The following is a 14,659-nucleotide window of genomic DNA, read 5'->3' on the forward strand; positions in this document are numbered from 1 at the left end:
CCATACCACGCCATACGCCCTGAACGCACAAAGTGAGCTGCGGTCGCAACGCTGTGGTGTGTCTTTCTGGTGACAGCTCGTGTTTGGGACGGTTTTCTTCGCGTTAGTTGAGATAAAAAGTGAGTAAAACAATGGTAGGAAGGTGTATTTCGTAGGAGAAAACGTGTTTCTTGCGAGTGTAACACAAAATGGAGGAAATAATTGTGTGTAAACCGTCATGGAAAGTTAGGACAGGAAGCGCACCTCGTGGTTCGTTCGATCACCTACCACGCCCTGTGGGAGAAAAGCTGTGCTTGAAAGTTAGCGAAAACAATACACCGCAAAGAACTGTGTGTGTGAAGCATGAAAGTAAAACGACAACAATAATAAGCAGATAGAATGTAAATGTGGTTCTTCTGGAAGATTCCAGTTGCGTGTAACATTGATCCTCTTTGAATGGGAAAAGCGTGTGATCATCAGCAGCATACAACGCCCAACGTGTGTGTGTCAAAAGATGGCTTCATCCAACACGCAGACAGGGCGCGCAACCGTTCGTCGCCTAACGCAAACGCGCGAGACGAGAAGGAGATCTTTTTTAAGTTCAAGAAGGTTAGGGGAGCGGATGATCATACGCACCCCGCGGCTCTTTTAATTAAATTCCGTGCCCTTAGTGACCAACCAACAATACAGTGACGCATCGCACGGTAGACACGGGAAAGCTGCCGAACAAACGTGTCCGTCCGTCCGGCAGCAGCAGCAGCACACATTCTTGCCCAACACTTGTGTGTTTGCGACAACGAGAAAAAAAAAGAAGATAAAACTTTACGATACATCGGTGTGTTGGTGTGGTGTTTGGTTAACCCAAACAGCCACAAACAAACACACGCAAAGTGCGCCCTAACGTCAGTGAACGGCTTGTTTATATCGCGCGGTAGATGGGAGAGATGGTAGTAGGCGTTGGAAAGTTGTATCCAAAGTGTGCCGCTGGCTGGATATTTGTATTGTAGTGGTGGTTGGTAGTCAACAGGCGGCTCAATGGTCTAGGGGTATGATTCTCGCTTTGGGTGCGAGAGGTCCCGGGTTCAAATCCCGGTTGAGCCCAGATTTGCTTTTTGGTGCAGAGAGCGTATATCTTTCGCTTTTGTGTATTTTTTACATTTCATATTTTTGCATTTTTGCAGTGGGCACAACAGCGAAGAGATTCAATCAAAACAATACAATTCAAAACCTTGCCATCGTTGCTTGTGATGTTTGATTGCATTTTAAATTTATTTAGTTTTTGAAAAGTTGTGAAATACTTGAACGATGAAACACTGTTTTTTAGATAAAACGGTAAAAGTAAAGATTCGCCCACGCCGGCTTACTGGTTGTAGAGGCTAAAGAACTCGAGGGCTTAGGATAGTTTGTTATTGCTATTTCTCATACTTTTTGTATGAATATTTTGAAGTATTTATCTTAACACACACAATTGAAATAACAGAAACGAGCAGCCACATTTTAAATAAAAAAAAAATAGTTTTAGTAAATTGTGCTCAGTCAACATATTGCATACCTTCAGGCGCTTTGCATCGCCAGCGAAGTTTGATCGTTACTTTTATCGATACAGCTTTATTCAAACGGCAGATAAGAGAATTGATTTTTGATTACATTTGACTGAAAATCAAGCAATTTAAATAATTGATCACACATGTAAGCGCCGTTGCGATAGATTCATATCAAACACTACAGTCGTATTCAAATTTCACACATATTTCCATGATCGGTAGGGGCGGCTTCTGCCTACCAATAGAACTTCAATCAAAAAGCCACACCAGAAGTGAAAGCAAACATTGATTCGACTAATTTCACATTCCCTTTTTACACATCGTGTGACACAGAGACCCATCGTGTGTGGCCAATTTACATCGCAAATTTAGCATCATCCGTTAGAAATCGCGTTGTCCTGCGCGCCTGTATCGATGCACATATTTAATTGTTTCGTTTTTCGTTTCCTCCCCTTTCCTGTGTAGCGTGTGCTCAGCCCCCCCCCCCCCCCCCCCCCCAACCCCAATCGGATCCTGTGGACGGTTTTGCGACCGGGCAGGTATGGTGTGTTAGGTTTACCATGTCCACCATCGAGGAGCGTACAGCGTACCTAGACAATCCGTACTTCAAAGGGCACATCTACGGGAACTTTAACCCGTTCTACGTGACCATCGCCGTCTGTACCGTGCTCGGCGTGTTCATCTTCGTGCTGAACATCGTGTGCGGCTGCTGCTCAAAGCACAAACAGTACTGGCAGGACAGACATACGGGTGAGTAGCCGACGAGGACGATCCATTACAATGGCCGTTGCCTTTGCATGTTTCATATCTCGGTGCGTATGTTTTGTTTTTTAGGCAATCGTTGGTTAGTGTCGTTTTGGTCGGCCACACCGCACAAGCAGCCGCCGCTCGATCTGACGGAGCTGAAGGACGCTAGCCACTTCCAGCCGGTCAATGTAAGTGAAGTTTAATGTTTAATTTTAGCGTCAAAATTTGTTTTAAGCGTTTGGAGCAACTCGGCGAAACCGGTCGCTCAACAGTTCCATCACAAAGGCCACCAATGCAATGGCATACCCGGCGAAAAGAAGGTACAGAAGCGATGCTAACTCACCCCAGCCAAGCGTTTCCTGTACGAGGATCCTTCGCCTCGCAATACCTTCCAGCTGATGCACGTAGATTGCACGCCAATAGTGCGCCAGCCCTGCCTGCTGCGCCGTGCCAACAAACTGGACCAGCTGGTCTGCGATCGGGCTGTATCGGAACACCGAAAAGCCATCCAGATGCTGCCGGACCGGCTGTTCGAGCTGGTAGTACGGTACCCGATACACGTCCGGGTTCACGTTCAGCAGCAGGTGCAGCAATAGTTGAGCGTTGCTGCACGGCATCAGCAGGGCGCAGCGACCGTTTTGCACGTTGTCCATGTGCTGGGCGTCCGTTTCGGGCACGATCAGCTGTCGGTGACGGTGCAGCTCGTGGTAGTAGCTGGCTGCATCCCGGTGTACCACTTCGAGCGGTACGGAGGTTCGCAGGAACTGTTCCACCGTCCGGAGGTGTGGTTCGTTGAGCGAAACCATAAACAGGGCGTGCAGTTTCCCCCAGTACGCCTCGGTAAGGGTGAAGAGGAGTACACTGCCGACGGTTAGTAGACGGCGCTCGGCGAGCGTGTAGCGTTGGGCTTGATCCCCAAACAGTAGCGTCAGCAGCAGAGCGTTGGGAAAGCGTTGCGCTTGCAGCCAGTTGAGCAGGAAGCTACCAGCGGCTAAGAGCCCACACATTAGCCACACGGGTCGGGTGAAGGGCAGAAGCAGAAAGTAGAACAGACCTCTGTTGGACACTTCCGGCAAAACGACACAATCGCCGCTAAAGCTCCCGAACGCCACGGGCTTTAGCGTGTCGCGGTACGTGTCGTGGATTTTGAGTGCAATTTCATAGCGCGTCGTATTCGGTTGCCTGTCAAACAGTGCCAGCGCGTTAATGTGCTTGGCAAAGGCGACAAAGAACCATCGATACACACCAGCAATACCTTTCTGGCTAACGATCAGGAAAGGGAATTCCATGCTCGTCTTAATCCTCACCGGGAGACGGTCAAGGTTTCGGTTCCGATCGTGCGTTAGCCATGAACGATGTTTCGCACCCGTGCCCGTCACGGCGTACACCCGGCTGGTGTTGTAATCGCACACCAGTGTGTCAATGATCCCCCGACGGTATCGCACTACCGCCCCGTTCCGTATGCCGAGCGGTGGAAAGGCACGGAAAACGTTCACCAAGCTGGCATGCGTTGGGCGATCGTTGATCGCTACGATGTAGTGGGCGGCCGGGTTCCAGTTTCGCCCGGCGGACACATTCTGCAGCAAGCGGTACAGATGTTTGCCCTCAATCAACGGTGCTACGACGAGGTAGACCGAGCAACGGTGCAGCTGAACGTTGTGTTGGACAGCATTAAGAAAGACTCGGGGATAGCTGGAGAAGTGGCTTAGATAGCCGTCGACAACGGAACTCCAGTAGGGATCGGTTGCGTGTGTGACGAGGCACAGCTCGTACTTGGCGGAAGGTGTTTCTATTTTATGTATACCTTTTGTGATGTTGACGAGTGTTTCGACTGCATTATTTGAAGCACAACAAAGCTCCAAAAGCGATAAGTTAAGAAGAAAAGGGTAGAATATTTTCACCCACATTTTGATCCGTTTACCTAGAAACTGGGTGTGCACAGCCCAAAACAACTTTTTCAAGTGCTTTCTATCATCCATGGTAATGATCGTTCGCTTAATGCCTCATTCGCTGTAATTGGCTTTTAGCTTTAATTAAACCTTTCCGCAACCGCCCGCAAGCAATTAGCGCAAAGTGAGTGGCAATCTCCATCACAAACACGCCGGCCGACACACCGTGCCCCGCCAGCAGCAAATAGTGTAACGAAATCAAGTCACGCATCGTCAACGTCTTCCGGTAGCGGGTCGAACGGGACCGCAGCGAATGTATCCGCTTCACGTACAGCCCGTGCCAGCAGTTCCACAATCCGGCCTGTGCAATGCGCCCAGCAAACTGTGTCAACTGCACCCGAGCGGGGGAAAACTTCGATACGCTCCATCCATTGATACGCCAGCCGACAAACTCCTGCAGGATGTAGTAGCGCACCGGAAATTCGTCCTCACTTTCGTTCAGTATTTCGTGCACCAGATGCTGCGCATTGCCACAGTCGAGCAGCAGCGCATGCTGACCGCGCCGTACGTTCGCCAGGTACGTGCGCTTGTCGCTGACCAGTAGATTGTGGCGCAACTCTTCCGTGAGCAGCGTTTCGCGATCACGCTGCACACTGGGCAGCTCGAGCGTGATGCCGGACGCAGCAAACTGGCGGATCGTGGTCAGGTGTGGCTCGTTCAGGGAGCGGATAAACTCCGACAGCAGCCGGGCGGTGTAGGCTTCGCTGAGGAAAAACATTACCAGCACGGCGAAGAAGATGAGTCGCCGTTCAGTTCTTCCATAACTGGTCCGCGTGTCCTGGTCTCCGAACAGGATCGTTAGCAGGATGCTGTGGCCGAACCGTGCCGGACACTGGCAATTTAGCACGATCGTTGCACCGACGAGACAGCAGCACAGATACCATAGTGGAGCGGTGAACGGGAACAGCAGGTAGTGGATTAAACCGGCCTTTGGCTTTTCCGGCACCACCAGACAGTTGCCCGTGAAGGCGCCATCCGCCGCGATCGGTACACTGAGCGCGTTCGGTGCTTTAATGCCGAGCAGGATCTGATTGTCTGTCGTATCGAACGTTACGCGCACGTTGATGTGCGCGGCAAATGCGTCAAAGAACTGCCGGTACACACCGGATACTGTGTCGCGCGTGTACATCAGGTACGGATACACTACCTTCTTCTCGATCACGAGCGGCAGCTGATGAAGGTTGCTAGTTCGATCTGCTAGAAGCTGGCGATAGTGTGGAGATCCAGGGCGGAAGGACTGTATGAATCCTCGCTCGATGCACGCAACAATTGCGGAATCATTGCGTTCCCTGTTGGCCACCAGATGGAGCACGTTGTGCATGCCCATGGTGTAGAATACTTTGAAGAGCGTTTTAAACTGATCCGGTCGCTCAATCCACCCCGTCAGCAGGATGACGTGAGCGGGCGAGTTCCAGTTGCTGTTGCTGGAAATTGCTTTTAGCAGCAGGAATAGCTGCCTGGCCGATGCGTTCGGTTCGAATAGGAGATAGAGCGAGCATTTGGGTAACTTGACGTCGGACATTTCGATCGATGTTAGCACTCGCGGATATAGGGGGAACTCGTGCAGATAGGCCTGCAGGACATCGTTCCAGTGCGGATGGGTTGCGGACGTTGAAATGCACAGCTCCTGGCCGGCCGAGGGACGTTCGAGAAACTCTGCCCGAGTTGTAACTTGTCGGAGGGTGATTAACACTGACTCAGACAGTGTGTCGTCGCTTTGTGCCTGGAGGGCCATTGTGAGTAGGGCAAGGGCTGCAAACATCTTTCACGGCTGTTGGGGTAGAACTCTGATATTTATTCCACACAAAGTCCTAATATAGCATACTGCGTGCGCAACTGCTGTACAGAATAGCAGTCAGATTTAATTCAATTAAATGGATCAAAATCCAATTTCTAGGACAATTTCCAATGATACTGCCATTAGTTTTCCGGTCATTAGTTTCAACAATGTTGTAACGGCCGCTGCATTGTGTGTCTTGTGCAATTATGCGACAACAAATGCTTTATTTCGTTCGATTTTTTTTTCGAAGACTTATTATATAAATTGCTCAGATATTTCCTGCCTCCATATTTCCTTGAAGTAAGATTTCCTGTTTAAATTACTGGTGCAATTTCTGTTTAGCCTGCATTTGTTGGGTGATTTTGGAGTGCATGAATTGTGTTCTTTGATTGGCTATGCTAAAAGCTCTCCAGAGATCCAACTAATGCACCTACGCACGATAGTCCCAGGGCGGACATGGGCCTTAAAAATATTTTATACATTTTTTAAATTTATTTTATATTAGCGTTTTTTAAGGTAAATGAATTTACTGGAATGAAGGTAGCTACTTTGTTTTCAATCAAAACATTTTTTTTATTATTTTTTTTTTATTGATTTGATGATTTGAACTGGAGAAATGTGTCAAATTGTCATATGTGTAGAAATACAATAATTCTTCCAATTGTAATTATTCCAAAACAAACACTTGTAAACAGCAAAACAGCTCATTTGAAAAGGGTTTTCCCCGCTCATTACACTGAAAGTGGATGAAAGTTTAGTTTTATTGGCTGTAATTCGAGTGTTTATATAAAATGTTCAAATAACTGCACAAAAATTATTAAAAGTTTAGATACCTCGATTATTTTTATCTTGTCATCTCCAGTACGTGAAATTGATCATGTTATTGAATCAATATTTTGTTATATATTGTTAATTATATATATATATATATATGTTATATATTTGCCAAAAATCGGAGCTGTCATTAGCTGCGTTGTGAATGTTTTAAATAAACATTTCTACGTTTTCTTTATAATCTTTTTTGCTTGTAATATATGCGCGGGAGAGTTAAAATGATTTGATCAAATCGTTTCTTACCACGAATCTGCTTCATAAACACTTATTTTGCATTGCTTCGAGTGTTCAACCACAACATAATACAGTCTGAACTCACTAGTTGAACTTCTTGAACTAGTTGGGTTCGATTCCCTGCCAACTATTGAATATGTGCTTTTTAGTTGGCACGTTTTTCCATACCAAAAAATTATGAATTTTATCTCGGCAAGCCATGATTTTTTTGTGAAATTTTCAAAACCCGGTTTTCCCATACAAACGCGTGCTTTTTAATTGAACTGTCAACCAACTATCGCGCGTTCAACTAAAAAGCATGCCAACTAAAAAGCGTTCAACTATTGAATTCTGACTGTAGTTTACTACAGGTATTCCCCGATGTACGGCATACTCGATATACACGATTTCGCTGTACGCTATTTTCTTAATTTGACAGTTCTTCGAACAAATAGTACCGATTTTGACGCAACCAAAGTCAAATGCAAAATAAATTCCTTTTTGATCGAATTTTAAAAATCATTTAAAAAGGTACAACATTGAAATTTTCAGTTGAAATCAGATCAAATAACTAATTTAGTGGCTAAAACCTACCACTTCAAGCTAAATTATACGAAAGCTAGCTATAATTTGACTGAAAACCTCGAAATTCGACTTACGCTTATGTTCGAGATACGCAATTGCCTCTGGTACGAGTTAATAGCGTATATCGGGGAATTCCTGCACACTTATGGATTGCAAGTGTTGGTACAGTGGTGCCATCTGGATGTCCAATGCACAAAATAACACACTAAAAGCACACACACACACACACATAGGCAAACGATACATAAAAAAACATGACAAAATCATCAATGTCCACCCACTGCTCTGAGGGGAACCACTGTGCGACGCGTCCTCTTACACCGCCGTACACACCCCATCATCACCTCCACCCCGAACACGATCGCGGCACTCCCATAGCCCACCGTCAGCACGTACTGGAGCGATATCAAATCACCCATCAGCAACGTTTCCCGCTGGGACAGTTCCTTCCTGGCCACATTTCTCAACTTCTGTACGTACTGCTCGCGCCAATACTCCCACAGCCCCGCCTGCCCAATCCGTCCAATAAACTCCACCAACTCCGCAGCAATCGAGCTAAACTTCGACACGGAAAACCCATTCATTCGCCAACCGACCATCTCGCCCAGAATGTAGTACGGCACCCGGAACACACGCGTGTCGCGCATCTCCTTGTGCAGCATGTACTCCGCGTTGCCACACTGCAGCAGAAAAGCGTTCCGTCCCGCCCGCATATTGCGATAGTACTCGGGCTCATCGAGCACTTCCAGATTGCGGTGCAGCTGCTCGTACCCCTCAATGTCCTCGTAGTGCAGCACACCGATCGGAACGTCGGACGCACCGAGCGCACGGAGCGTGCGGATGCGCGGCTGATTCAGCGACTCGATGAACGTGGACAGCAGCTTGGCGGAGTAGGCTTCGCTGAAGAAAAACATGAGCACGATCGCGAGAAAGATGAGCCGCCGCTCGGGCAGGGAGTAGCGCTCATCCGCCGCTTGATCGCCGAACAGCACCGTCAGCAGGATGTTGTGCTGGAAGCGGTGCGACCAGCGCCAGTTCAGCAGGAAGATAGCAGCAAGAAAGCAACAGCACAGATACCAAACGGGCGACGAGAAGGGCGACAGGAGAAAGTGTACCAGCCCTTCCTTCGGTCGTTCCGGCACGATCACACAGTTGCCGGTGAAGCTGCCGATCGCGTACGGTTGCGTGAGCGTTTCCCGGTTGTGTATCGTCATCACGATCTGCACGTTCCGATCGCCAAACACAACCCGCGCCTTGTACTGTCGGGCGAAGGCGGTGAAAAACTTGCAGTAAACCCCCTCGATCCGCGATCGATCGTGAATGAAGAAAGGAAATTCGGCTCTCCGAGCCACCACGATCGGTTCACTTTGCTGCAGTCCCAGGGAACTATGGTTCGCCAGCAGCTCACCCACATCGGACACATCCATCACGTAGTCGAGCGTCCGCTGGCGACAGTTGGCCAGCATGGTGAAGGTGCGGTTATGCTCCGGGACACTCATCAGCACCAGCCCGTGCCGTACGCCCATCAGGTCAAAGTTTTCAAACTGATTAAATATTTCGCGCGTATGCGAACGGGCGTTGATGAGTACGGCAAACCGGGCGGACGGATTCCAGTTGCCGTTCGTTGAGAGGAACTGGATGCGCAGGAACACTTGGCGTGCGTGGGACACTGGCTCGAAGAGGAGATAGAGCGAACAGCGGTGCAGGGGGATGTTGTCGCCCAGCTTGGTGCGTGTGAGTACACGGGGGAGCAGTGGGAAGTGGTGTAGATACCGCTCCAGTACGTCGTTCCAGTAGGGATCGTTTTCGGGCGGTGGTGCAATGCACAGCTCCTGTCCGGCGGCTGGCCGTTCCAGCGCTGTTCCCGGGTGTGCCGTAAGGTAGGCCAGCGATGCGAGGGCTGCATCCGCACTCGGGGAGCTGTCTGCCGCCAGCAGACCGAAGCGGACGAGCAGAAGGGCCCAATCGAACGGTGGTGGAACCATTGCGAAGGTTCGTAGCTTACTGTGGCTGAACTGAGCTGATAGTGTCCCCAAAACTCCCCCCATATTACCCATTGGCTTCTCGGGGGACTCATCGCGCCGTGTGCACTATCGGAGAGGCGAAAATTGGCCACCAGGGGAATGGATAGAATCGAAATTGTTGCACTACGGTTAAGCAAACAAAAGCGCGAGAGCTCTCCTTACATTGGAGGGAGTGGTGTTTCCCTTGTGGCGATAAGTTTCCCAATGAAATATAGAGTTGCAATTTAATTGTTCTGTTCGCCCCAAATTGTAGGCCTACTTAATACGAGCCCGATGCAATTTAATGCGCTTTTGCCCCTTTATCAAGCTCAACTCGAATTTCCCGTTCGGTTGGGTAAACTCATGAATCCTGGAAAAGAGGCTGGAATTGGTGGGCTGTGTTGGCCCACCTAGTCGCAAATCTCGTCCCCGGCCCTGTGGTGAACTAACAATTAAATGCGGACGGGGGAGGAAAACATTATTTAATTAAAATTCTCATTTTGTTTCTGTCTCCCTCCCATCCGTTGTCGGACCGAGTGATGTTGTTAATTTTAGTGTGTAAGATACAGGGTTTCCAAGGTTTTTTGGTTGTTTTCCCAACTTCTTGGTTGCTTCCCATATTTTTAGGTGTTTATTTTTTTTATAGAGACTTTGAGCCGATTGGCCTCATTTGCCGCTTTTAATCGGTGGATTAATTCTAAAACTTAATATATAACAATCTTCTTTGTGTCTTGCAAATACCTTATACCGGGTAGTCTCGGTTTCCTTAAAATTATCTGTTGATTTTATTTATAATGTTTGTCTGTTTTACATGTGGTTTTGGCTAGAGTTCTCTATAAAGGTTAGTAATACGAAGGAATTTTAAAAGTTTACGCTGGCAATCGATGTCCGGTGAGAGGATGGTGTCGATGCTGTGGTCCAATTTGCAGGTGATGCGTTACGCAGTGTATCCATGGCATTCGGTTAATATGTGACGGACGGTGATGTCAACGCCACAGACACTGCATAGTGGCGGGCTGTGGTGAGCCTGGTGTGTCCTATCCGAAGTCGTGATAGGATTCTCTGGTTTTGGTTTGATGGATGGTCTTTCCATGGTGGTGTTGTGGTCTTGATGGTTCTCAGGAAAGAGCGGCCGCTGCTAACCCAATAACCTTTCCAGGTGTTGGCGATGATGGTTTTGCTAAGTCGAGTAAAGTCACGGTAAGGAAGAGTGTTATGGCAGCAGTGTTTGTTGGGTTAGCGTGGTGAATTCGGCGTTTGCCCTTTTGTATAAGGGCATCGGCTTTGATATTTTCCTCCATCATTCGTCCTGCAGCTGCTGCTACCTTGTCGGTTATGATGTGGTCCAAGATCAAAAGTCACACCTAGGACATCGGCTGTGCGTGTGTTAGGTATTGCTTAGTTATTGTATGTTATGGGTTTTAGAATATGATATTTGCTATTGCAGATGTGAACTATATTGGATTTGAAATGGGGAAATGTGTATCCTGTCCAACGTGACCATTCCTGAACTAAATTGAATCCTTATATCTACTCAGCATACATGAACTATATCATCAGCATACATGAAACATTTAATGTTACTAGGTATTGGGCGAAAGAGGAATTCTATGGGATACGATGAATACAGGGTTTTGTGATAGAACTCAAGACTGCGGGACACTTTGACGAATCGTCGTGAGTCAATCGCAAGACTGCGGAACGTTCCGTGGAAACGTTGACGATAACGAAAGGTGTGGATTTTTTATCGCAAGACTTCCGCACACTTTTTCGGGTACAGCTAGGATCTTTTAATTTCAAAAATTTTGGGCGCCTGCTGTTTGGGTTTTGGAAAAGCAAACTGTAATGGCTTTTCATTTTTGTGAATTAATTGTCGAATTAAAAAGCGTCAGATGAGCCCAACAAATTATGCGGACCATACAATACATCGTGGAAACCCTGCAACGCTCTCCCAAATACACTGTAACGTTTGGTGATTTGGTGACAGGGTGAGAAAGAGGAGATGCAATTGCGGTCCATTTTGTGTGTGCGCCGATAGGTTGTTGGATGATGCGATTGGCCAAACTACTGCATCACGGCATCAAGGGAAAGGGGGAAACCAGGACTGGAGAGCAGGAAAATTGGCCAATGGCTTTTTGCAAGCGCTAAAAGGAGGACAACGCCAGCAACGCCACTGTGAGCCGTTTAAAATTTGTGACCCTTTATATTAGCGTGCTCGGGTTGATGGGAGTCACAAATGGACCAGAGAGAGAAACAGCACGTGGGAGAGAAGAAGGGAAAGGGGGTGTGAAAACAGCATATCGATTGGCTTTGTGTCGGGCCCGTTTGGCTGTTTGGGATGCGCTAATGTTTTGCAAGTCATCACGCCTGTTTTTTTGGTCACTATTTCAATTACGGTAACACGTTCTCATCTCTACGTCGGCTTCCGCAGAAGTGTGAAGCGGAAAAGTGGATGACATTCGACAGTACAAAAGTAGGAGAATCTGGGTAAAAAAGAACACACTGTGCGAATGATGAATTCTTTTTTTTAAGGATATCAGTGATTATGATATACAGAGATTCCTCGACATACGCTATTAATGCGGGCCGGAGGCAACAGCGTATCTCGAACATTAGCGTAAGTCGAATTTCGAGATTTTAAGTAAAATTATAGCTTATTTTTGTCTAAATTTGCTAGAAGTCGTAGGTTTTATCTACTAAATGAGTGAATCGATGCGATTTCAACCGAATACTTCCAATTCGGTACAAATCTTTGTAATTCGTTCGAATGAGAGTTCATTTAGAATTCAACAATTGATGTGTCAAATCAGTACAATAAGCGCCAAAAACTGTCAAACTTGGAAAATCGCGTATAGCGTACATCGGGAAATACCTGTATTTCAGCAATGGAGGCATCCGATCTGAAGATTTCTGTCCAATTAATCAAATTTGGTAACATAACAAACAATTTTGTCTTGGCTTGTGTATGTTAAGCTGTAAACTCTGGATGAGGAGATGTCATGATTATGAAGCCCACAACTGGGTAAAGACTGGAAAATAAAAATCAGTACAAAAAATCGTATACTCTGGTCGTTTAGGCATCATTATTGCACCAGAGTGGGAAAAACGGTTACTCTGCCGTGGGGAAAAGCTGGACACAGATATTATCAATTTTGATTCTACCATAAGTTGGAGAGTGGGAAACGCCAGAAAAATTACTTAAATAAGAGCACAAGAAAGTCATGAACTATTCGACAGTTAGAGAACACGTTGAAATCTTCGAGTTTGAGGCTGTCACAAGTTATGTTGTTCCTGCAAGATGCTGATCAGGCAACTGACGTTCAAACGTTCAATCTTGCCACGACTTGGATCACTTGCTTCTGCGTTCAATCCACAATAAGCAGATACGACATCCTTCAGGGATAAGAATTAAGATATTTAGCCACTTTCCAAAACTCGATTGAATTCGGGAACGATTGTAGCGGTTGTCAAAATGAGATAAAATTGAAGTTTCCTTTGATCTATTTTGAACATTTTGCCATATTGTACGCATAACTGATCAGGATGCTCATGAAATAAATTAAGGCAACCGTTGTATCTAGGTAACGGCAACTATCGTGCCTCGTCGATCGAGTTTGGGAAAGTGGCTGGTTCTCTAGGATTGCAAAGATCGACGTTTGAAAGTAGGACTAGGAAAAATGGCTGAAATTCTACAATTCTAACAACAGCCAAACATGCTAAGGTTGCGAGTTTGAGTAATTTTCTGAAGTGAAATCCTAAGCTGTCTTTCCGTAAGATAAGAGGACCATCTTATCATTGCATATCAAGTGTCCGTCTTGCCTTAACATCCCACAACTGCTCTAAAACAACCTTACAGCGTTTTCTAGGAGTTCTCATAACTGTGGGACACTGTAGTGACTCTTTCTTATATGAAATGAACTTACTGTAATGGGAATTGGACTCTTTAGCACCCTTGTTGAACAAATCCAATAGCAATTTAAAATGAGCCTGTCCAAAAAGGGTGCCATAGAGTTCAATTTCCAACGTATGAAGTTCACTTCCGGTCTCGTAGTACAGTCGTCAACTCGTACGACTTAACAACATGCCCGTCATGGGTTCAATCCTCAAATAGATCGCGCTGCCATACGTAGGACTGACTATCCTGCTATGGGGGGGGGGGGGGGGGGGAATCAATTAGTCACTGAAGGCCAAGCCCACAAGTGGGTACAGGCAGGCCTTGACCGACATCGGTTGTTGAGCCAAAGAAAGAAGAAAGAAAAGAAGTTCACTTCCAATGGGAAAGAATATGCGAAGTGTCCCACAAGAGTCTAGGAAGTGGTTCCCTATGAGAGAGAACCCCTGGAAAACCCTGTATATGTATGACGAAACATTTTTTTTAAAGAAACTTTCGAGTTGTAACACCTTTTCTGATGAAGAATGGATTAAATTATGGACTGCATTTATGGCATAATTGCTGTATTTATGCTTTTTTTCAAATACATCTTAGGATGTCCATTGTTACTTACTTTCCCTTAGCTTTTTAGTCTCTTCGAATTGAATTATTCAATTTTTGAAGCAAATTATTTCAAAAGATAAATGTTAACCATCATATGAGCATTGAAGTGATTGCACTTTTGCAACAAGCACTGTAAATAATCATTCTAACAAAATCATCATTAAATCACCACCAGCACGGTATGTGTGTATGTGTGCCGATCGTGCCAATAATGGACGCAAATTTTCCGCACCAACAAAAGCGAACGTGTTGCTGCAAAAACACGCAAAACCCAGGGAGAGACCGAAATTGAAATTAATCCCATGCACACCGAAATAATACGGGGTGGGTGGGATGACAAAAACGCACCAATGCTGCTGATGCTGCCATCGCGTTCGGGAATATTGGGAATTTGGAGCGCATAAAGCTGTGTGTGTATAATTGAACGAGTGAGGAGCGCGCCGCTGGAAAGTGGAGCAAACGGAGGCTTTTCTCGTTCGATTGCACCGGGAGAAAAAGGAGGCACAGATAATGGCACTTGCTGCCAAATG

General features: G+C 46.5%; 1 protein-coding gene and 1 non-coding gene across 2 annotated transcripts in view; both read left to right on the top strand.

Moving 5' to 3' along the window:
• LOC1276355 (uncharacterized) overlaps positions 1–14,659 on the top strand; it is a 17,369-nt gene continuing 2,710 nt past the window's right edge. The window contains exons 1-3 of the mRNA XM_315692.5: positions 1–119; positions 1,989–2,273; positions 2,358–2,458. Of these exons, the coding sequence (XP_315692.4) occupies positions 2,084–2,273; positions 2,358–2,458 (291 nt within the window). The 5' untranslated portion in view covers positions 1–119; positions 1,989–2,083. The remainder of the gene's footprint in view (positions 120–1,988; positions 2,274–2,357; positions 2,459–14,659) is intronic.
• On the top strand, positions 1,009–1,080 carry Trnap-ugg (transfer RNA proline (anticodon UGG)). Its single transcript has one exon. It is a non-coding gene; the product is annotated as a tRNA-Pro (tRNA).

Source organism: Anopheles gambiae, chromosome 2, assembly GCF_943734735.2.
Source record: "Anopheles gambiae chromosome 2, idAnoGambNW_F1_1, whole genome shotgun sequence".
Lineage (NCBI taxonomy): Eukaryota > Metazoa > Arthropoda > Insecta > Diptera > Culicidae > Anopheles > Anopheles gambiae.